The 24,531-nt window shown below is 32.0% G+C and overlaps 1 protein-coding gene across 1 annotated transcript; it reads left to right on the top strand.

Annotated features, from left to right (window-relative positions):
* The first annotated feature begins 372 nt into the window (after positions 1-372).
* On the top strand, positions 373-24,064 carry LOC148617999 (magnesium-dependent phosphatase 1-like). Its single transcript, XM_088585713.1, has 6 exons — positions 373-656; positions 15,714-15,780; positions 17,095-17,205; positions 19,453-19,560; positions 20,780-20,871; positions 21,769-24,064. The coding sequence occupies exons 1-6, from the start codon at positions 614-616 to the stop codon at positions 22,095-22,097; spliced, it is 750 nt and encodes a 249-aa protein (XP_088441839.1). The 5' UTR covers positions 373-613; the 3' UTR covers positions 22,098-24,064.
* The last annotated feature ends 467 nt before the right edge of the window (positions 24,065-24,531 follow it).

The following is a 24,531-nucleotide window of genomic DNA, read 5'->3' as shown; positions in this document are numbered from 1 at the left end:
AAACTTAATACAAACAAAACAAATAATAGGAGGCAAAACAGAATAAACAAATAAAACCAAATAAAAAAAGTAGTCTTTTTCATAGTATTTTCATATCATGAATAATCCCAAAAATAATAAATCAAACCATTTATGCAAAGTGCAAACCGATATTTATTTCGATATCTTTTTATTTACGATCATCAGCACAAACCTTCATTTGAAAATATATTTAGTAATTCGATATTTGTTGTTTCAAGGTATGGACAGCTAATTTCAATTACAGAACAAGATTAAAATCAATTTGTACTTTGAAAAACATTACTCTATAATCAGACATCGTTATTCGTTCTGTATCACGTGCCATATAGCAACAAACATTTTCGCGCCAAATTTTCTACATATTACCGATTATCCTAACACTCAATTCATTTTCGACAGCTAAATGCTATAGAGCTGGTAATAAGACTTTAATGTTGATTATTCAGTTCACAGGGTAACTGACGACTGCAGACACTAGATACTGACAATCTTCCTAATTGCATTGACGGGTTTCCACTTCATCAATGAATATGTGTGTGTGACAAAATTTTGACACTTATTTATTTTGGAATTGTAATTTTTTGTTAGAATTATGGAAAGTAAACCGAGACCAAAATTGATCGTTTTCGATTTGGGTAAGTATTCAGCTTTCATAATAATTCCTTTTTCAGAAATTTGTTTTTTACATTATCATTTAACCGTTTATTTCTGGTTGTAGGCATTTCTAGTTTATTTTTATTAACGACAAAAATATACAAATTAATTCAACTAATAAACAGAAAATATACCTGTCTATATTTAATTTTTCTATATTTAACCCGAAACGAAAATGTCCAAGTAGATTTAGCACGATACCTTATATAATTCTGAAGGACAAGGTAGGTATTTAAGTTCAAAGAAATCAAAACTATGAAACTATAAATATAGATAAAAACAGGAGTTGCTAAATATTTTTTGAAAATTTAAACTTTGAATTTAAAAAAAACGATTTTAATTGATATGCTCTTAATTGGTGTTCTAGAAGAATCAAAAAAGCAAAATAAAGTGGTAAATTTCAAATTCTGCATTCACATTTTGTCCTACATAATTCACACCCATGCAACTAATTAAATACATAACACTCGAAGATGATGATTTTCAGTTTCCGTCATTAATGCTACGCCCGCTATAAGACATGAAGATGTCTGCAAAACTATATTACAGGTATAACTGCCAAATTATGATATCGTAAACAATAAGAAAACGACTGAAGACAAAGTAATACAACATACTTGTCATCAGAAAAGGGTCGTTGTCTCCTGACACATATATCCAAATTAATTGTAGGTGTGTGTATGTTTAAATTTCCACTGAGTAACCATTCCAATTTACAATTCTGTTGATGGGTAATGGATTATGATGATTAACATGATCAAGATGTGGGAATCGAGATTTCTCAATGAAGGAAAGGGACAATGTACATGTACGTTAGGAACTTTTTGGGTTTGTGTGTATGAATTTTACCATAAATACCATTCAAAACCTCATTAAGTATCTGGTTTAACACTATGAGCTGATACAATTAAGACTGCATATACTGTTTTCATAAAATACAGTGTAAATATTTATTTTTGTAGGTCGAAAATCTTACGTTTTGTTGTTAATATGGTCTATTTTATATTTTTATGATGTAATTTTCGCGGTCCTAGAATCTACGAAATATGCTCAAAAAGAGGAATAACCAAAAATGTTTGGGGTAAAATGTTGCTGTGCTTTAATTTTTGCGTCCCGACAATTAGCACGAATATGTCCAAAATTTAAATAAAAGAACAAACAAATAAAAAACAAAAACAAAAGCAAACACCCCCCCCCCCAAAAAAAAAAAAACCCCAAAAAAACCAATAGACTCCACCATGACAAAAACATTTTTATAGCATTTTACTATAAAATTTCTTTCCAAATTGAAAGTTTCTGTCTACGTTAACATTTCGGAGTGAAAAGGTTTTCGTGTATATTGTAATATAAGATTTTTGAAACCTTTAAAATCACAGAAAAAACATACACAATAGCTGACGTCATAGATAAGAACTATGATTCAGAAAGACGAGAGAGAAAGCAACTGAAAATTAAAAAAAATCATGAGTCTACACTAAATCGATCAACAGAAATTTTCCATAATATTTCAGCTTAATGACTCACTGTATATTTTAGCACCGTATAATGAGCATGAAAAAGAGAATAATGGGCCGTTTGCATTATGCTGTGGAGAACTTACAAATAAAATGTATGCTATGTTTTACAAATTAATGACAACATTGCATCTAAGCGCTTGCTCATTTCTAGCCAATAATACTCTTGATAGTAGTAAGATATTGCGTTGAGGGTTCTTAAACACTGGAATATAAGTTGTATTACGTCGTATCCCTGCAAATATCGTAAAATATTTCTTCATGGCGATATTTTCTAATGGGTCTGAAAAATCAGGCAATTTTCTTTTTATGTTTCAATCCTCATCGAAATCAGAGAGTGGGTGATTAATGCATGTGAAAAATTCACCAAATACAATTTTATTTCTTATTCAGCGACACTATAACCAGTCTTTGTCACTCAGTCGTATTCCAATCGAAATAAATATTATATAGATTATTTTGAAATTAGTACTGTGCAAGAGTTATCGATCTCGATTTGATGGATTTGGTAGGTTTTAGAGGAAGAAGGATGCATTTTGTTTTCAAAAATAGACATCTGAATAAAAAAAGGATTATTGTTAAGAGAAAATAAAGCATATATTAATCGAAAAAGCATTGTTTGTTCGGGATTTCGGTGGCGTTTTTGTGAACCACTTTTTGTGTTGATCTATCCACTGCAACAATTGCGAAGATTACAACGACGTGGACAATACACGTTTTATCCTTTTCTCTGACTCCCTATGGATGATACAAAGAAATGAGTAAATCAATGGTTAATAATCAAAAACTAAAACGTATTTAGCCATTTTTACAGTATTTATCAACTCATTACTGTGACCAAGGCATTTATATGTTAATAAGTCTAAACAATAGTCAATAATCAGTCTTACAGGACAATGGATTGTAAGTGAACGATGCAGAACCTAACAAAAATCTCCTAGCCTCACTAATATCATCATAAATCATAACATTAACTGGACTTTAAGTCAAAATAATTTTTACATGAAAAAGGTGCACCCATGTCTGTCGCCTTGAATCAACAAAACTTCAATTAGTGGGACCCTTCCCCACAGTTTAGTTTTAAAATTATTCTTTATGCTGATATGTCCACTGATTTACCGAAAATGACACTATATAACGAGAATAGGCATGGTGTATATTTCAAACAACCCCATCGGGATAAAAAGAAATGTCAGCCCAAGGTCATCCATTAGTTTTCAATGAACGACGAGGAAGCCCCCCATACCACAGAACAGGCTGCAGCTGACCCGTAAACATCATTATCAATAGGTACAACAACAGAGTTGCCCCTATCTACTCAAGTATACTACATATTTTAGAATGCAAATACTATTTAATCACCAACGGTATATTCCGCAATTGAAGAGGGAGGGTTGACGCTCTATAAAACCCAGATTTATCCCATCAGTTTGTTTGAAATACCTGTACCAAATCAGGACCATTGCAGTATCAGCTGTTTGAAGATATAATATCTATAATATCAGATTTGTTCTGGACATGACATTATCATGGATAGGATTAGTGTAACTTTGTTCTAATTTTGTACAGAATAGTACTGATTCTTTAGTTTGATGTTTAACAGTGTATTATGGAATCGGCTTGTGAAGAGGTACTACCATACTTTTATCAGTTTATTGTCGATTTCATTGTTAATCTTTACTTTCATGCAATTTTGTTTTGATTAACTGCATCTCCATCTTAAATGCTGATAAAGGGTTTTTGCGGTGATGTTGAACATTTAACTTTATATTCATAGTGAAGTTTTTTTTTGTATTACAAATTATGATTATGACATCTGTATCTTAAATATTGTGGTTGATGAACCTGCAGGGGTTGATTGGCAGAATAATTCTTAAAAAAATACGACATCTTTTTTGTTTTTGTTTTGAAAATAAGTGCTGCCAAGTTAGCACTATTCCTAGATGGTACTTCAGATTAGAATCTCAATCTATTTTTTTCTCGTCAATTTTCATTTGACTGCGATTGTATTTTCAAAACTACCTGCTTTGTAATCATCAGACACTTTTACAGAAACCATTCATAATTCCATCGTTTGCATGAAGCTTTAATTACCAGTAAGGGTGTCAAGTATTATCCCATCTAGGAATCATGCAAAAGGCTACATATAATTATTTTAATCATTCTCTGTCACAAGTAGTCGAGATTTATATACCTGACAAACCTCCCAGCTAGAACATTTACACCATCGTTCTATTGCAATTCTTAACAAGACTTTTATTTGTATTAAATTTCTGGTTAAAAATTTTGCTGTGAAAACTTTTTGCAGTTTTTATAGTTGATTCAACCATAATATCATCTTTAAATATTTTTTTTCGGCGGTTGTTTCTAGAAAAGCAGAGTCCGAGTTGCTGATTTGCTTTTGTTACTTTGTATGTATGATTTTAGTTACTTTATGTTCTTTGTAGTGTATGTCTGTTTTCCATGTCTGGTCTTTGTCCCTGGATTGCATTATTTTATTACCGCTATAACCTTTGTTCAAATGATTCCTCTTCGACATTTGGCCACAAATACCTATGTTTATAGCAAAATTTCCGAACCGATAAACTCTTGGCAATATAAAGGATTAGTCGAAAAGTTAAATCCGTTAAACAAATTACAATGTCAAGGTAAAAACAGGAAAGTTGAAAATTACCGCAATGGTCCTAACTGATATCTTACATTGTAACTTTGTGTTTACTGGAAAAGTAAAGACTTTTCGATTTAAGCCAAATTAGAAATATTCCACACATTTGCTATCTCCTGCATGATTCTAAGATTGAATGACAATAAGGTAAATATGGAAAAGACAGGCGTCAGTTATGTAACCAATTAAAATTTACTTGTCTGTATAAGTAATTAAGAGTAATTAGCAAGTAAACAATCCCTGGAACAAAACTGATTAGTTAATTACTAACCACAATAGCTAATTCTGATTTGTGGTTATTGGTATTTAACCATAGTCTGTTCATGAGCCCAGTTGTACGGCCACGTGCGATCGAAATCAAATTACAGAAAAGATGCACGACATGCATGCAAAAATGCAACCGCATAAGTTATTTATGGAGTCTTGTGATTTTTTTTAATTAAGAACAAAACCATATCTGTTACGTGTACTAAACTTTCGTGACTTTTCTTAAGAATTTTAACAATTATTTAACTGATTTGATACTTGATAGCTATACCATTAAAGTAATCTTAAAGCGCCGTTGAAAGGATAGAAGTTATCTTCTTTGTTATACGGACTTTCCTTTCAGTCTTTTTTGACTGTTGCCTTGATGTTATCAGTTCAGTACTTTTGTTAATACACTTACGTCATTTATAGGACATGGCCTAAATTCATAAATTAACGAAATGTAAGTCTATTGCCGTTGGTCGTGACTTTATCAACAATCGTTATCATTTTACTCAAGTTATCGAATTGTATATAAAAAAATGAAACGAATAAAAAATCTAAAAAAGAACAACGACAAAACAACACAGAAATATAATGACTGGGATGTAACTCGTGCACAAGGTAATAACATATAAATTGTCATTATAAAAAAAAACTTTCATCGAAGTTGTTTTCATATTTCATCTTTTAGAATATTACACTTTTAACGATTAGGGCTACTAACAGCAATAATCAATCCCAGTCGTATATCTAAGTTTGAATACCATATATTCAGTTTCTAACTGATCCGTCATTTCAAGTTATTGTCCAAATATAGAATGTCTATGGAGGACGTCGGCGATGGTCACGACCATTATGTTGAATTTAATTGTTGTTAGGTAGAATGGAAAAAGAAATATTGAAACATCAGAAATTAACTTCCTAGAACTTCTGTGAGAACTGAAATAAAAATAAATTAGGTACATCGGTAGAGTAAGCGAATTCGATGGTGCTTAGTCATGACAAATCAGTATTAAAGAAAGACAAGATAAAAATCTTGAGAGCTAGAACATTAGATAGACAAATCATTGGCGTGTTCGAAATGGCGATTATGGAACGTACAACTTCAGTCTATCACTTTCAAATCTCTGATTTAAAAACTGACTAGAAGGATGGTTCATGGCAATTTTAAAAGCCATCGGATATTCCTAATGTATGAGAGGATTTAAACGTAATTTCTCGTTGTTTAGATTTTGAAACCTAACATCCTTTCAGCAACCGCATCAAAACTAATACATGTTACCAGAGCTCGCCGAATCTACGCGAACATTTTGAATCGTGCTAGACTTCCTACATTTGGGCTGCTAGAACAAGGTTAAGTTCCTACTAGAATACAAGAACACAAGTTAAATGGTCGTCATTATGGTTGTGGTGCTCCAATCTGCATTTGTAGAGACCTGGTTGTTCATTTACTTTTGTTAAATTGTACGTGTAATTTCCGTTAGTTCTTGTTCTTTCTTAGGTGCTTCAACTTCCTGTTATCATTGATTTATTTTATCGAACACCTGAAGTCCAAAAATGGTTTGGTTTAGACAAGTTTCAAAGTATTTGATACTTTGATTTTTTTCAATTATTTTTCTTTTTAAATCATGTGTTAAGATAATCCAAAGTCTTATATACCAGCTCTTTAACACACTCTAAAAGTGAAGTATAATTAATTATAACACCAACGAAATTAGCAATATATATTATTGGCATTTTTGTTTTATATCAGATTATATATATATCATATTTATCAAAATTTGTAGTATTACTTATTTCAAAATAATACCTAAGAGACTGAAGCTTCATTCCTTGTGATGCACATGATATTTCGGTGATGTATTTGGCTTTCTTTTTCGATACTATTGACTTTAAGTACTTCTATACTATTATTTTTACATTATATCTTCATATATATTTGATTCTAATGCTGCTGATGAGAGGTTTCACTTTGAAATACATGTAAATGTACCGTACAGCATGTTAAAATTTAATTTTGCAAAATATAAATGGTGACTTGTATTTATTTTATAACTACATGTACATAAGTAGGAAAGTAACGACTATCAAACAGGAAATTTGGAACTTAATCTTGCATCTATAATGAATTATACAGAACATGAAGTTGATCCTGTATGTTGAAAAGTATGTATTCCTCTTTAAGATTATGACTCGGTTAATAGTCAAAAGTTTTTCAATCGTGTTTGTTAATCAGCAAACTCTAGAACATTAAAATAAATGGTGTCAGACAGGGTTATGTAATATTAATATAACATTGCAACGCTTTCTGCAAAACCGATTTAACTGATATTATTTGACTTAAAAAGACGGCAGACAAGTGAACGGAACTAATTATGGGTATGCTCTAGTGACGATATTTCTACAACCAACTTTCGATTATGTAAAGATTTCACGGTAATTTTCAAATTACAGGGAATTCGCAAGATATGAGTTCTTAAGGGATTCATAATTGCCATTACAAACAGTTTAAGCATCAATAAATGATGTTTCATATAGATACAAGTTTAGCTTCTTCATTTATATTTTAAAACAAGGTAAAAAAGCAAACCGTATCAACTGAGAGGTCATCTTTACACCTTGAGACACTTTTTCGATCTATAAAAGAAAAAAACGTTTTTACCCAATCTGATTCATTCAAAATGCTTCTCGCTATTGTAGAATAATGGAAACCAATACCGGATGTGATTTTTTTTATCTTGCATTATCACTTAAAATGGGGATTCGATTCGAAATCCGAAACCACAAGTCAAAATTCGAAGTAACCATGACGACCTTTTAAAATCCACAAACTAACGAACATAACGGATCTTGATAACAAGAAATAAAAGTTCTTTCACATTACTAAGATTATTTATGATCATCTTATAATTTTCTCTTCATTATCTGTTTTGTTTTTTGTCTTAGGTCTTGTAAATTCTTTCCCAATGACTAAAAATCAATGTATTCAAGAGGTTAAAAAAATAAGCAATAAAAAGCATCTACAATGTGGTAGCATTGGTTTATGTCTTGGATGATATCAAACACAAGGAATATATATAAAATAGTAAACAAAAATGTGGTTTACCGTCGTATGATCGTGTACGACTGAATTAATAGGACATCTTAAATGCGAAGTTCAAATACATTAAAACGAATTATTTAAATGAACAGTTCAGTAATCATATGATCTATCAACATATGTGAATGTCAAAGGGTTGTATTAATAAATAAACGCCAAATACAAGGCGAAAACAACATAAGCAACATGACCAACTACTCTTTCGACAGCTTCCAATCATATGTTAAAAGAGCAGACAGAGGAATTTTGACAACTTCATTGACTACAGGTGTGAAAACAATCGACAGAAATCATAATCGATCAAATTGTCAAAAATAGTTGAATGTTAATTATCACTGCAATCATTAAACGATCATCAACATAAAAACTGTAGTATTATTTTCGGTTTTGATCTTATACCGCTTGTTTTGAAACTCTAAAAGAAGAATTTGGTGAATTTCCAGCACGAATTATTTCAAGGATTTCGAACAACAGAATTTTTGCACAATGAATATTGTATTAAGAAGCAAGAATTGTTGAAAGTAGGGTCGTTTGTACATCTGTAGACGAGAAGTTGCTACTTACTGTACCCAAACCGATGTAAAGGTAATGTAAGGCACTTTATCTAGTATCATTAAAGAATTTTTCATTCCATTTAACCTTTCGAAAAGGTCATGAGATTAAAAAAAAAATGCACGGAAAGATTGTTATTGAAAAAGCTATTGTACTTAATCAAGACGAATTTGAAAAACGCAACTTTATCTTGATTACGATGCTTAGAATGTCGACTGAAAATTTTGTAATGTTAATATTAACATCTAATCACAGCAGCCTTATTTTGTCGATCGGTTGTTGAACATTTGAGATACAAATAAATAAATTGTGCGGGAAAACGTCATCGTTCTTGATTTGTTTGAATCAAGTGGAAATAAATGTATGTTTTCATAAAAAATACAGATCTGTATGTTGAAATGACTACATAAATTTAGGTAAAAATATAGTAACTTAAGACCGAAAGTAAACTACCGTTTGTTCGATTTTTTTTAATTCTTCTGCGCCATGATTTACCTTATTTGAATTTCATATAGATTGGGCATTTAAAACTATATCAATATTTTTTTATGATTTTTTTCTGATTTTATACAAGGTGAAACCTTTTATCTAACAGTCATTAACTGTAATGTACTTATTGTCTAGCTTTTGATTGAGATATGCAATAACGACAAACACCATGGCAAAAATAGATATAACAAATACATTTCATCTCTTTATTTCCAATTAATCCTACATCTCAATGCTTTCTAGGGAATTCAAGGATTGCCAAAACAAATGGAAATAATATAATAAGGTGTACAAATTAATTACTTTACACTTGTGTTTAGAATCATCAACTTGATGGTCATTAGTTGGTATTTATTGCTGGATTCTCAAGGAACTATTGAACTCAACAGAGATTGGAAAACAAGCACCTCTGACATGTTATAGTCATTATTGCAGCAGCGTCCAAATCTGAAATATTTCTATTGACCTTGAGTAAAATGAAAAGGAACATTCTTGGTATAGGGCCAATCCATATAATATGATGCCTCTAATGATTTACGTGACCAAAGATATAATGTTATTTTTTATTTGTGCATTTATTTTCATATTTGAGAATATATCTTTGATCTCAAAGGTCGTGAATACTATTACAAAGTATCATACCGGTGTACGTTTTGCACTCTCACAAAATGCATTTAATAATGGCATGAAACAATGAAAGGAACTATAACTTGCGCTGACAAACGGACATCACATGTATATGCCAATTTTTATTGGGAATTTCTGGTGGCTAGTACTTAAGTTTGGTAAAAATGTGCTCTTAAATATGTTATCTATGGAGACTAATCAAGATTGCTGATTGATTAATCATGGTTATTTCTAGTATGACAGTAACGATGACTTTCGTGAACCGGTTTCATCACAAAATGTCCAATTGGCAAGTTTCGAAAACCTTTTCGAAACTAAAATGTCGACCATCAAGATCGCTTTAATTAAAACTAATTGACATCAATTTGAGAATTTCATATAAAATCGGACCCATATCTTATCAGGATATTACGGTAGCACGCAGTTCACCCATGATCTTAATGCTCTTGTATCTCTCATCTCTATTACATCAAAAGTTGTCGTTGTAGCACAGAATGTTAGTATTGTGCATCTCACACAAGAAAAGAGTTGGTTTTATTATATTTATTTCAAACTCATCAATTAAAATTCGAAGATTTATTTTCTCTTGTTCCTTTATTTGTTGCCTATTTTATCATGTGACTTCCGACTTTCAAAATCGATTGGTTCAAACTATGGTTTCTTGATTCCACTATTTTCATGAATCTTGATTATAATTAATATCTTAGTGAGATGTCTCTTTTTGTATGATTTTTTGTATGATCTACCTCCGATGGCTGTAGAAAAGGCCTTTGAGGAATTTGATCATATCATGCGATAAAAAGATCAATGGCATTAATCTGATAACCATTGAAGCCGCCGATGTAGATGCAAAAATATGAAGAATAACTGAGATTACTTGAGCATTTTCAATTTACGATTTAACATGTTTATCACTATCCGGCTATAACCATACATTATATAGGCGCCCTCAGCAAAGAAACGGCTGATGTCTTGTCTATACTAACATATGCAACTGAAGTAATCGACCGCATCGTCAACTTCGAATACTTTAAATCGACAGGTACATAAATACCTTTCATATTTGACGAAGACGCCCATCAGTGTTACATATTTCGCTATAGTAATCGAAATTCGTGCTGATTTAGGACAGTATTATCAATGATAAAACACGCATAGTGACAATACACCTAACATATTTTACAAATTATCGACATTATCAACGATGAACCCAGATTGTCCGGGTCGAGGAAATATTTACTGCCGATTGATTGGATCTTTGGCATCACGCGAATCGTAATATCTGCAGCCAGCATATAAATATGCATTGCTTATTCGTTCCTCACATCAATAAAAAAGACAGAAAAAGACTAAGATGTTAAAAATTGAACATGTAAATGAAGTCTGAATTCAAGAAGGATGACATTCACTATGACCCTTTTGTCATATATTATTTCATTAAAAATGTACTTTTCAACATAAGACGGCAATATCTATAAACATAATGGAACGTAATATTAGATTTATAACAAATGCAAAAACTACATTTATTTTTTTTTGTAGAAATCAAATAATAAACAAATGCATATTTACACAATACATAGACACCTATGTCTGCCTGCACATGTAATATAGATCCAATGTTGAAAATGTTTACAGGTACACATATATTTTGAGTTACATATACAAATTTTTCACTGTTACTATTGTAATTGCAATTCGCGCTGGAGACTATATTAGTGACAATGTAACACACGCTTTGGTTATTCTAGCGAATAATGTAACATATTTCGCAGTTATCAAGCATAATCAACGATGAACTCTGATTGTCCAGGTCAAGAATAAATTTACTACCGATTGATTTGAACTTTGGCGTAATAAGTATCGATGCATCTTACGAGTATGATTCTGCGAATGAAAGAAAGGGAAGACAGTTGAACAAAAATCAATCTGACCTCAGAATTAGATGTGCTTTTGGGCCCCATACCTAGGAACATCAAAATTTATTTCTGGGACCGAATGAAATTATATATGAAACTATTCTTTAATCAAGAAACAAGAGATAATGCAGATTGTACATGATAAGGGGGTACGATGCCCCACGGCACTGAGTGACACTATCTGTGCCTTCTTGCAATTATTTGAAATAGTTTCTCGTGATTGTCTTACAAGCATCCTTATCAGTTTTAAATTAAAAGAATTACTGTTACACTGATATATCATATCGATAATGGATTTCGGATCGAGAACTTATATAATTATCATTTCAAAATAAATCCATGGCACCAGACAGTATTTGAATACGTAAGCTTTATAGAACAACGTCGCTTGAAAAACGGGTATGTTGGCACCGAATGATTGTTGTTCTAACAGTACATGCTGACCTTAATTACAATGAACATCTGTCGAGGAAATAGGACTTTCATTCATAGATTATATAAAAACAATGGCAGGTCTTTGAATGCAACAAAATGAAATAACATTGTTGGTGTTCCCTTGAAACATATGGTGTATAACCAACAATCTAAAGTTTTATATTTCTAAGAATGAAGTAAAATATTTTTAATGTGTATTGTTAGTCAACTTGAACTTCATCATGTTAATGAATAGAACGCAAGTTTCAATTCACACTACTTAAAATAAAAATAATAAAAAAAAATAAAAAAATAAAAATGGAGCATTAGAAAAAAGCAATCATGCTACTCTAAGTCCAAAAAGAAGACACTAATTAAATTCTTTGATAACACTATACTAAAAATACACATATTTTATTCTGAGGAGGCAATAAACAGAATCAACCTCGGCTTTATTATGAACAGGGAATTGGTTTAGTCTCTCCTTGGTACAATGACCATCACCTGATGAACTTTGGGTATTAAATGAACAGGGCATTGGGTTAGTCTTTCCTTGGTACAATGACCATCACCTGATGAACTTCAGGTATTTAACTAGACAGTTGACGATGAGTTTTGAACTTTTTGTACGAAAATTCATCTGGCTGTGAATTCCACATGTATTTGAAAATATGTCTGATAGAAAGTTTAAATGTCCTCTCATGAGGCAGTTTATATGATAATTGTCGTTTAATCAAGACAAGGCAAACTGTTTCCCTGAACATCGTAAATGTATGCGTTTGTAGTGTGTCATCACTCGAAAGATTCGATTATATAGGTAACGTTGAAATGTAAAGACAAAAAGTTTCAGATATATAAAAACATGGCGACTTTGACACACAATGTACGACCAAGAAAATAAACATCTGTTTATCATCACGACACCAATGATGATTAATCTACAAAGTTATATGAAAAGAGGATGCAAAAACAAAGCAAACAAATATTATGCAACAGCTTCTTTTTGTTTGATTGCATAAAAAGCATAAAAAGCGACGCTTAGTCATTTCAAATAGACATGTGTAATTTATATCATTGCGTTCTTGAAAAGTTTGGCTCCAGAGTTTGCTGAATCTAGAACCGAACAGTTCAATTTCATTATTTATATTACCAGAACAAGAAAAACATCATTTAGATTTATCTACATAGTTTCAAAAATAAGCCCTTAAATATTATTTTAACACATCAAGTTTTTTTTTTAAGAAGAATATTTTCAAAGTTTTGAAATTAGATCATACGCGTGTATACACCAAATTATATATATACATCTATTCCTAATGGAAGTAAGCATATGTGATCTCCTGTAGCACAGCATAATACTTTTAACGTTCTGAACCGATACTTTGATGTGGAAAAATAAACAGTTGAGTTATGTGTAACATTGCTCGCAAGAAAATATGAAAGAATAAATCTGACATGGTTAAATTGTCAGATCTCAACTATTAAGAAGGTTAGAACTTTACTGAATATTAATATCAATGGAACAGGATTTGATTCATAATGAACATGATATTCAAAACATAAGTAGACAATAAAGGTTTGACACAGTCCTCTTCGGTCGTAAATGGGCCTTATAAAAATATATAACCGATTATGGAGCTATTTCATTCAATACTGTTTGCTGATCCATATTGGTAGTTTTTGAGCCATTTTATACAGAACAGTTCGGTAAAGTCCATTTCCATCGTTTTTAAGGTTTTTTTACTCATCAACTAGACGAGTACAGTCGCTATTGATTCTTTTACACAGCAACGATATTTGTAGAATTTGTGCCGAGTCCGCATAGGTTGTTATAGAGCCTTCTTATACATTAACGGTAGAATCAACTTTGGTCATAATCGAACCTTAGTACACTTTGGGTGTTTTTTTGTATTTTTAGTAGAGTCCACTTTGGTCGTTATTGATGCATTGTAGCAAAATAATCAAAGGAACCAAGATTCTAGCGGAAATCAAAAGATTGTCCTCAATGGACAAAGACCAGATATGGAAAACCGACAACTGTTTGTCTTTTTAATACAATTTGTACCTTCACATGGCGCATATACAGTTTTTACTTAAATTTTTAACATGATTGGTTTTGAAAGGCGTAGGTTGAAAATCAGTGGGTTTACTTTTATAATATTTTTTTTTCATATTGTTTTGCTAGACCATTCAGATATATATCTTCCTTAGAAGATGTTCGAAATAAGATAATTTAGAAAAATACTCTGGACAGCTAACAAAACATAAAAAAAAATCAAAACTAAGGCGTGTTCAAGGCTTTTTAGTGCAAAACTATGAACATGCAAAACACGTGCCTTTCCCTTCTTTAATGTCAATAGCAATGAAAGAAAACGCTTTACAAAAAATCAAGGATCAAAGATGAACAAGTGCCACAGTACCATCATATTACATAAACACAGATAAACTGCTGTTTCTAAAGGCACTGAAAGTGTAACCACAATGTTCTTTTCCTTGGATCTGTTCTTCAACTCAACCATCTTGTTTATACTAGAGGTAATTTGAAATACACAGTAACAGAACTGGCTTCATTCATAAAATATAACAGACAAACCCATTATGTCTTTCGTTGAATAATTATCATTAAGATAATTACGAGTTTACCGATGTCACAACCATCTTTATTGAAGATAAGCAGCTGTGAAGCATGCTTCGATTATAATTGAATTTTCAGATGCAATTTTAATTATTGACGTTATTTTGTAGAACTCTAATGAGAATGGTTATGTAATGTACATTTCGGGTTGTGTCAGAGACCTGAGTTAAACATTGGAATGCAGGGCTGCATGTTTTGTCAGCTTTAATTAATATGACCTTTGTCTCTTCCTTTCTATAAATGAGTTACCAGACTTTAATTAGAAGTTCATACCATACCTTTCCGTTTTGTGATGCACCTTATTCTGGATAGCTGTACTATTGTTGAACGTAGAAAGGCAGCTCAGTACTTTTCCAAGACATATTTTGAATGCCTGTTATGTTCTATTTATCAAGGAAGGGAAATGGGTAAAAACAATTAAATACTTGGTACATGTCCCATATTTTGTATAGTCTGCTTTTTGGCAAAATTCTGATGAAAGTTTGTTACCATTCACAATAATTTATTAAAACAACATCAAGATAAAGCGGGGATATTCGTTTTTGTCTTTTGTGTTCTGAAAAACGTTCGTAGATTCTAATATGTATGGATGTAAACAAACGCAAATGAACTTCGTATTCTAGTGCATCTGCATAAATATATGTATGTATATATGTATATATATGTTGAGAAAATTTTAATTTTAATTTTTCCAACCGAGGGTAGCTTAATATTATCATGGTGTATAACCCGTGTTTAGATAAATGCAGCCAATTAAACAAAAACAGAATATATAATTCTTTAACATCATTTGAAGCATGAATATAGGAATTAAAATTGATGTTCATCATTTGTATAAATGCCACATTTTCAGAACTTCTTTATTTGTTTTCAGATTACACACTATGGCCATTTTGGATTGACAGAAAAGTCAACGTTGAGCCTCCTTTTAACAGAACAGAGTGAGTGTACTTATAAAACGAAATTCTCAGTTTCAAATACGATGGATATATCTATTCCAATTGTTTTTGAAACATTTAATTTGATTGGTCAGCGTCATGTAAATCATAACTTTCACTTTTTGTATAAACGCATGTGGCGTATCAATGCATTCAGAGACAAAGTAGTGCAATTATCATTGACGCTACAGAAGGTGAAAACGTAGTTTTCGTTGCATAAAATTGGAATTATAAGTAATTACGAATTATTTTCAACTGAGTTTTTTGATGTGTAAACGCGACCGAATCCTTAACAAGCATTACATAAAGTCCGTCGGTCTTTATTTAGTTTGCGAGTGACTCGGTTGCGTTCACATATCACTAAACTACTGCAAAATAACTTTTATTACTATGATGAATCATTCAAGTTAAGTCTTGTTTAGAAATAATAGCGTTCAACCAGTTTCTGTAGAATTCCAATTAAAATAACATTGTGAAATTCATAAAAAATCGAAACCAATAAAACTAACAAAATATAAAACAACCCGAAGGAACTAAAATGAGTTAACACTCGTCACCTTATCTTCATAAACCGTATCTATTTAATCATAGGCTCGACCTTTGAATTAACATTTTATTCCATAGCGATAAAGATCCACTGTCATGAATTATTTCCAGAAAGAAGTTTAATATTACAAGACCGTAGATTCGTAACTTTACAAAACTTCATAATGTTCCTGCCGTTATTGATATCTCTGGAAACATTTAGCTAAATGAAAATGTCATGAAAGACTGTGTGTTAACCATAAATGTAAAAAAGCAATTGGCTATAATTGCTTTTACACACTTATTTTCAAGACCTTTAACATCTGAAAATACAACAGGCAGATCGAAAGTCATGCGAAAACTGTTTTCAAAATTAGCTTTTTTGACATCGCAAAGGCAATCGTTTCATATTGAAATGTAAATAATGATGTATTGAGAAAAATCCTGGTATCATATTTCAACTAAGCATAAAACATGGTATCTTACACGTATATCCAGTAACTTTCTTCTTGATACCTCTTGACATACCAAACCAAAGTGAAGTAAAATAGCACAATCATCGTGTTAATAATGTGCTGAGGGTTCTTACATGTAAATGATAAGTATAATGATGTTTTGGGGCCAGCTGCAGACCGCCCTGTGGTATGAAGATTTCCTTGTCGTTCACTGAAGACCAATGGATGGCCTTAGGCTGACATTTTCATCCCGGTGGGGTTGTTGTCTCTTTGAAATATATACCATACCCATTCTCGTTATATGGTATTTTTTGATAATCTTAATTCTCCATTTCAGTGATGGAAAAGTATTCGATGCTAACAGTAGGGAAGTGAGATCCTTTCCAGATATAGAACATATTTTACACAAACTACACACAGACGGATATAAACTAGCAGTAGCTTCTGAGTAAGGCTAAATTACATACAAATGCATACGAAAAAAAAAATTAACTGTTTTATTCTCTTGTTTTTTTTTTCAAACAGTTGGATACATACAGATTTTTCTTCATATAAGAATGGTTTAAATTATGTCTCTACATCAAATTTTACTACGGCTCGAGTAGAGAAATAATAAAAACAAAGACTTGGCTAATGGAGGATAATTTTCTTTCATGAAAACTCGGAAATTGTAAAATGGTTGGAACCTCTCGCGGAAGTTTGTTTAATTTATTTATCGAATGCTCGTCCAATTTTTAGGACATTATTCAATGTCTTCTGTTAAAGTTTTGGCAACTTTGATTATAATAAGGTAGTATTTTTATGGACAATAGTCTGGGTAATATTTATGACCTGTCTCTAATGTTATTAGAATGGTGCTAAACAATGATTACTTTCTCGTTAAAACAACTGAACGGACCCAATCAACTGTAACGAACCACAAAACAATGATAATGATGATAATAATAATAATGACAAAAAAACAGTAATAATTTAGGGCGGAACGCAGTTGAAGGAAACGAATGAGTGATCGGAAAATATAAAACAAAAAATATTTAAAACGGTTCTTAAAAAAATGTCCTTCGTTTCATTCTATTTGACACAAAAGGGATAATTATTCTAATAATTATAAACCCATAAATTAATCATCTTTGGAAAGTAAACACAAGATATGTCCAGGTCTAAAGACAACAATCTTTATACAAGAAACATAAATGAAATAACTGAAAATTATTCAAATAAAAAAACATATTTTAATCAAAACGGCGCAGACCTGGAAAGGTGAAGAATAAAATTTAACAACGGAATTTGCGTTGTTTTGTTCAAGTATTGGTTAAAACAGACATAATACGATCAACGAGCTCAAGGCAATATAGCGCTGAATACTGTGGAGAAACTATTTCAACAGTTCTTTTTTCATTGGTTTCTTCAGAGACTAACAGTTTTGATGGAACCTTTATTATTTATTTGTAGTAAGTTTGAAATCGTGATTTGTTTAACCAAGAGAACCACAAAATTGGTGCCCATAAGATAATAGTTCCACCAGAGTACAAAAATACATAGAAACTGCTCATACTTCCCAAGCCCCTGACTTTTTTTGTGATACTACTTAATATTTTAGATGATTATGTTAATACCTATATCTGATGCCTTATAACATTGATCATAATTTCATCCAGTTCTTCCTTCCATTTATCATTCGTACCCATTTTTATATTACAGGTCTGGCAAAAACCTTGTACATATTTCGTTTGGAATGTATAATTTTCGAAATATTTACACGTTGATGCAAATTGATGATATAGTTTTGAGGGTGTTTGCTAATTCAATCAAAAACCAATTAATACCATGCTAAACATTTGAGCAGAAAGTTTATTCAACAAGACAAGATTTTTACCATCGACCACCTAAGGTTGAGTAAAGCACTGAGTTTTGTTTGTGTCTGATGTATTTAATAAACTAATACATATTAATCCAAATGTTTCTTTGATAAGATCCAAGAGACAACACCTTGAAACTGACATTTATGTTAATAGATTGGGCAGATATCGTAAATGTTTCGTCTTTTGGCGGTAAATTTATTTTATCTTGTTAAGTTGGAACAGAACATTCTAGTTTATTATAATAGTGTTGATTTTTGTGTTATACATCAAAACAAAAGAATTTCAATTCGACACTATGAAGATTTTGTGATGATATTTTGCTTGATTAATTTTCAATTTTGATAAGCAATAAACATCCGCGTGTTTTTTTATTTGCCATCATCCTGTTGAGTAAAATATTTCATTTATAACGAAAAACGACCGACTTTTGGAAATATATTCATTCTAACTCAGGAACTAAATACAATACGCAAAGAACTTTTAAAACAACAACGGCATAATGTAGCAAGCCTGGAATGTAAATATTTTGTCCTCTCAAAGGCTCTCTCCCGATATCTTGCATGCCTAGTATTCGCTATTTCAACGTTTTTACACCTCCGCTATACTCAAAACTAAACCATGTCTCTTCATGCAAATAAGTACAATCAAATGGAAAAAAACCATGCAAATCTTAATGAGTAATGCATATTTTTTTTGTAAAAATTTAAATATTAAGGATAGCAGAGCCATACACCCAAAGCACTTTCATAGCGGAGTGATACGAGTGACATTAGGAAGCGGTTATACGGTTTGCGGAGGACCTACGGCATGTATTATATGTTATCCTGTTTCAGGGCGTTCTATAAAGAAGAAACAAGAAGACTGGTATCGTACTTTGGCTGGGACGATTACTTCGATTATATAGAAATATACCCAGGATCTAAAATTACTCACTTCTTACAGTTAGTATTTGCTAAAAATGTATCCATGGTTATACAATAATCTAGGTAGCTGTTCAAAATATCGAAAGATTCTGTCAATTTATGGTCTAGGTATATTGAGCAAAGTATAACTGGATATACAAAGTATCAAGCCATCTTTGATACTATCGCAACTTACGGCATGCATTTTTGGCATTTCTTACGTTACAATCTTCCTCAACAAAAAAAAATAATCCAAAAAAAAAAAAAAAAAAAAAATCCAAAAAGCTAATGACGAATAAGTTACAACTACAGAACATAATACAATGATAATGGAAAAAATTAGTTACTACAAATATTGCTTGCTTTAAAAGGAATGTTTCTCTTCGCAGTAAGTAATTTTAATATGTCGCAAACTTATGTTAAAAAATCAGAAAGATAACTTATGATTAATATAAAATGGATGAAATTCGAATATCAAGATTCAAAACATGATTTTTTTTGGGGAATATTGACTTTATGACAAACGAGATGATTTTGACATTCCAATCGCAAGCTTCCGTTTTCTTAGTGGCAATATACTAATATCACCATTCTATGGACATATATTTTACGATTGATCCGTTGCTGCCGTGTCTCTGTGTTTGGTACACGGACTTTCTTTGAAGAGCAAGGATACTGTCAATAAGCGATTACAAAACAGTTGTGTTAAGCCTTTGTTGATATCATGAGAAGACGTTTTATTTTTGTCAGGTAAATTAAACTGACCAATATGAACTTTCTCTCTAACAGAAGATACATGACATCTTCAGTTAGATTTACGTTTTATCTGATAGACCACCCACCAAACTTTGGTCAGATTTTATTCACTTGCAATGTAACAGGTGGCGCGTGTGGAGAAGGACATTATTACTTCTCCGTAACGCCTGATATCGCTACAAGTTTTCTGTGAGATTTCTACTTGCAAGTGCCTTAGTTTTCGTTACTGTCTTATCTTCAGTGTTATTGTGTTATTGTATATTATTCCATTGTTTACACTGAATATGTAAATCCTCTCAGTATGTTAACTGTTTTCAGGTTTTGTTCATGTACTTGTATTTTAGTATCTCTTGGTTGTCCTTCTCTTTTAATGCTTGATACGTTTTTGTCGATATTGAATCGTATACTGTGGAGTAATCGACAAAAATGAACCAGGTTAATACAAAATAACATGGTTTACTCAAAAAGAACCAAGCAGCCGTTAAACATCAATTTATTTCAGAATAAAAAAGAATAGTGGTGTAGATTTCCCCGACATGATGTTCTTTGACGACGAGAGGGATCATCTCTCCGAAGTGGCACATACTTGTTTAGGTAACACAATTACTAAAATTAATCATTTTAAACAATACTACCAAATAATTTAATTATGGTTGAATTTGATTATCTCCCCTGAACAATTGTTTTTTGTCTCCAATCACTAGGATGTCTCTCATTGAATCTAATACATTTCGTATGAGTAAATCCCAAGAATATAAAGTTCAGTTTATAAATTTCTATCGCCAATATTAGCAGGGTATATTGTTATCTCTGCTTCGCGCCGCATCCGACATAAAACAACTTCATATTTAACAAATACATTACTACACGAAATGAAATAGTTTGATACTTCATGAACAAAAGTCTCAAAATGCAAAAAGAACGCAAAAACAAGACAATTACCAAAACAGCTGCAGTTAAGTCTCTATAAGAATCAGGCAGTAGGTGAAACATTGTGAGAAAAAAATCATTCTGAAAGTTTAATTTGAGGATTTTCACCATCAGAATCGTGGAAAAAATACAAGATTTTCCAAATTATTTTGGAATTTTAAATTCATTGAAATACACTGAAAATTGGTATACTCTGTAAAAAACTATTTTCTAACCTTCTATAGAAATTTTTTCTAAGCAAATCCAGTGATGCAGAGATATAATGGTTTTTTTTTTTTTTTTTTTTTTTTTTTTTTTTTTTTTTTTTTTCAAATAGAGAAAGCATGTCTGAGTGAAATTGTCAGATTTTTTAAATTTCACCTGATTCTTACAAAAACTTACACTTAACATGTTTGTTGCCGGGTCGACAGTAGTACTTATATTTTATTTTTATTGACTTTACATGCAAAAATAAGTACATTTATTTCGTTGTAGACATTCTGTGTGCATATACGAGTGTATACTCTTTTGTAGTTTTATGCAATATCAATACCAGGTGAAATGTTTAGACTTTTCTTCCAGGTGTAACATGTATCTGGGCGAATCGGGGTGTGTCTGAGGAAATTTTGGATGAAGCCTTTCAGGCTTTTGTGAATAACCACAGCGAAAACATGAATGTTAGTAATCTTTCAATTAACAGTGTAGATTCTGACGAATCACAAAGTGAAACAACAGTCATTTACTGTCACCGGAGGCGCGGGTCGCGGGCCTCGATCCAGTATGAAGTCCCGCCTGTTATTGACAGAGCAATACGTCTTCGTGGTCGGAGGATGTCTGCACCAGCTCTTAGCATAAACTTGAAAAACGATAAAGCTAAAATGGTGGCATGTCCAGAAATCATTGAGAACTGAAAACGTTTCAAGAATATAAACCATTAGCAGGATTACAAACTGAACTCTTCAAGGCCACCATTGAAATTGACAATATATGACGGTTCAAAATCTCAAGACCATGAAATTAAAATATTTAATCATTTTTTTTTCGGAAATAACCTCTGTTTGCGCGTAGTGTAGACAAACAATGTTGATTATTCATCATCAATTCTAATTACATATATTGTTCTAGCAAACGAACGATTGTTTGCCAAAGTAATACAATCAAACACAGTAACAAACAACAAAAACAAAGTATAGACAAATCAAAGACGTCCTAGATAAGCTTTATGGATGAAGGAAGAAAGCAGTAGTGTTGGGATAAAGTTCATCACTGTTAGGACAAAAAATAGTAATTAAAAGTAAATTAATCTATAGGTTAAGCATATTATTGACAGTCGCTCTAACCACCATCTTGATTAGCTGGACAATACTCAAGTCGATCATCTGTTATGATTAGCATGAACAAAATGCACTGATATGAACACTGGTAATTGAAGCAAACATCTGCTGAACATCAAGTGTACGATAGTTTACAGTCAGTGATAGAATCTCTCAAAACTTCTGAAAAAAAGATGAATTAAATTCCGAAGTTGATTACTTTGCTCCGTACTACTATAGATTCGTTAATTTTAAAGTGTGGATGCCTTGAAGTTACCCCTGTAGACTGTCTGTTTAGAGTAAAGACCGTGTCATTGTTGCGTTTCATATTTTGAGAACTTCATTCGCTTTTTCGTTAACATTTCTAGACTAGTGGACCACAAAGAAAGTCTTCATCCCCTCTAATGTAAATTATCTTCAGCTAGGTTGCAGCTGTTGTTCTTTGACAGAACCTGATAAAATTGTTCGTCAGGAATAAAAACGACAATATCCTTAATTATTTCATGTACATTCTTTTCTTTGTATGACTTAAGAACCAAAATACCAGCTCATAAAATAATAAGTTTTATTATAAAAATATCTTCAGACTAGAATCGAATACCAAAACTTGTCGCGTTTTATCAAACCACATTTAAAGATTTCCTCGAAACGGGCGTTGGTGGAATCTTCTCCCCAAACCAATGACCTTCTTCCATTACTGAAGACTACGCTCAGTAGCAGGGGCATCAAGAAAATGAATTATTCATCCTCTATTACAACACACCTTTGTTGATCAAATGCTTGGAATCTGATGTCTTTGCCAATTTTTTCTTAATGAATAGGAGTCATTATCAATAAATGCAGTCAAGGACACACTAAATTGTGTTTTAGATTAGTGAGTTCATTCCAAGGATGTAAGAGGGTGATCATATCTAACATATCCTCTGAATGACAACGGATTCTACAATGACATCCTTAATCTCTTTGAGTCTTATTAACTAACAATACGACACCCGTAGTGTCTACATTTCAGCAACTCAACCAAGGTAACGTTGATTGTAAATTACTCCTGGATTAAAAGGCAAATATTGAGTATTATCATAAAATGCAACCATGCCTAATCGTTCTTTATTCAATATTTGAATGTAAGTTTTATCGGAGCTCAACGGTTAACCCATATCCGATTATGAACATAATATTTTTTCGGGGATTCTGTTTAATGACCATAAATGCGGGTATGACATGTACTTTTCGCTATTTAACTGTCCCCACAAAATCGATATTGGAAGTACGACTTTCCCTTGCATAACAAATAATCACTCTTTTCAAGAAAACAGTTCAAAATGCCATAAATAAGAACTCTGTAGACTATAAATGAGAGACTATTGCTCATTATATTTTGTCTTAAGTGCCTGTACTTCTGCCTGGTAGATTTCGATTGTAATGACTATGACTCACAGATGTATTATCTGTATAATTTATTGAACGTTTATGTAAAAATTGAACACATATGTATATTTGTGTACAGTCGACTATATCCTACTGAATAGGTTTAACGAAATTAGAATAAACTGTGGAAAATAAAATATTGTTTCTCTTCTCTCTGCCTTGGTGGACTCGAGGTAGCGTGTTCGCACTTCGAGTGTTGTGGGTTAATTGTTCGATCCAAAACCCAGTCACACCACAGACTTCATAATTAGTAGTGAATGAAGCACGAGGCATGTGGCAGAAAAAGTAGGGAGTGTTTAATTGGCTCAGAGTCAGAATAAAATATCAGAGTGGGATGATAGACACACCTACCTACAGGTTGTTGTTTCTGTGGGCTAGCACAACAAAAACCCGGCTCAGACTTTCGCACTAGTACGAAGCAGGGTCCGTTTGATTGATCACACGTTAACGTCCTGAAACGCATGAAATATCAGGTAACAAATATTACACCACAATCATTCAATCAATTTTACTTTGAGCTCCCCATTAAACGCTATTGTATCCTGCTGTCTTTTTCATCTTCAGTTCTTCGGACGTGACATATAAGAGCAATTCGGTAGGTGTT

Source organism: Perna viridis, chromosome 5 (genome assembly GCF_037379345.1).
Source record: "Perna viridis isolate PV_CMFRI_1.1 ecotype Kerala chromosome 5, ASM3737934v1, whole genome shotgun sequence".
Taxonomy (NCBI): domain Eukaryota; kingdom Metazoa; phylum Mollusca; class Bivalvia; order Mytilida; family Mytilidae; genus Perna; species Perna viridis.
The sequence above is the reverse complement of the archived record's forward strand: the minus strand, read 5'-3'. Positions and strand labels throughout refer to the sequence as shown.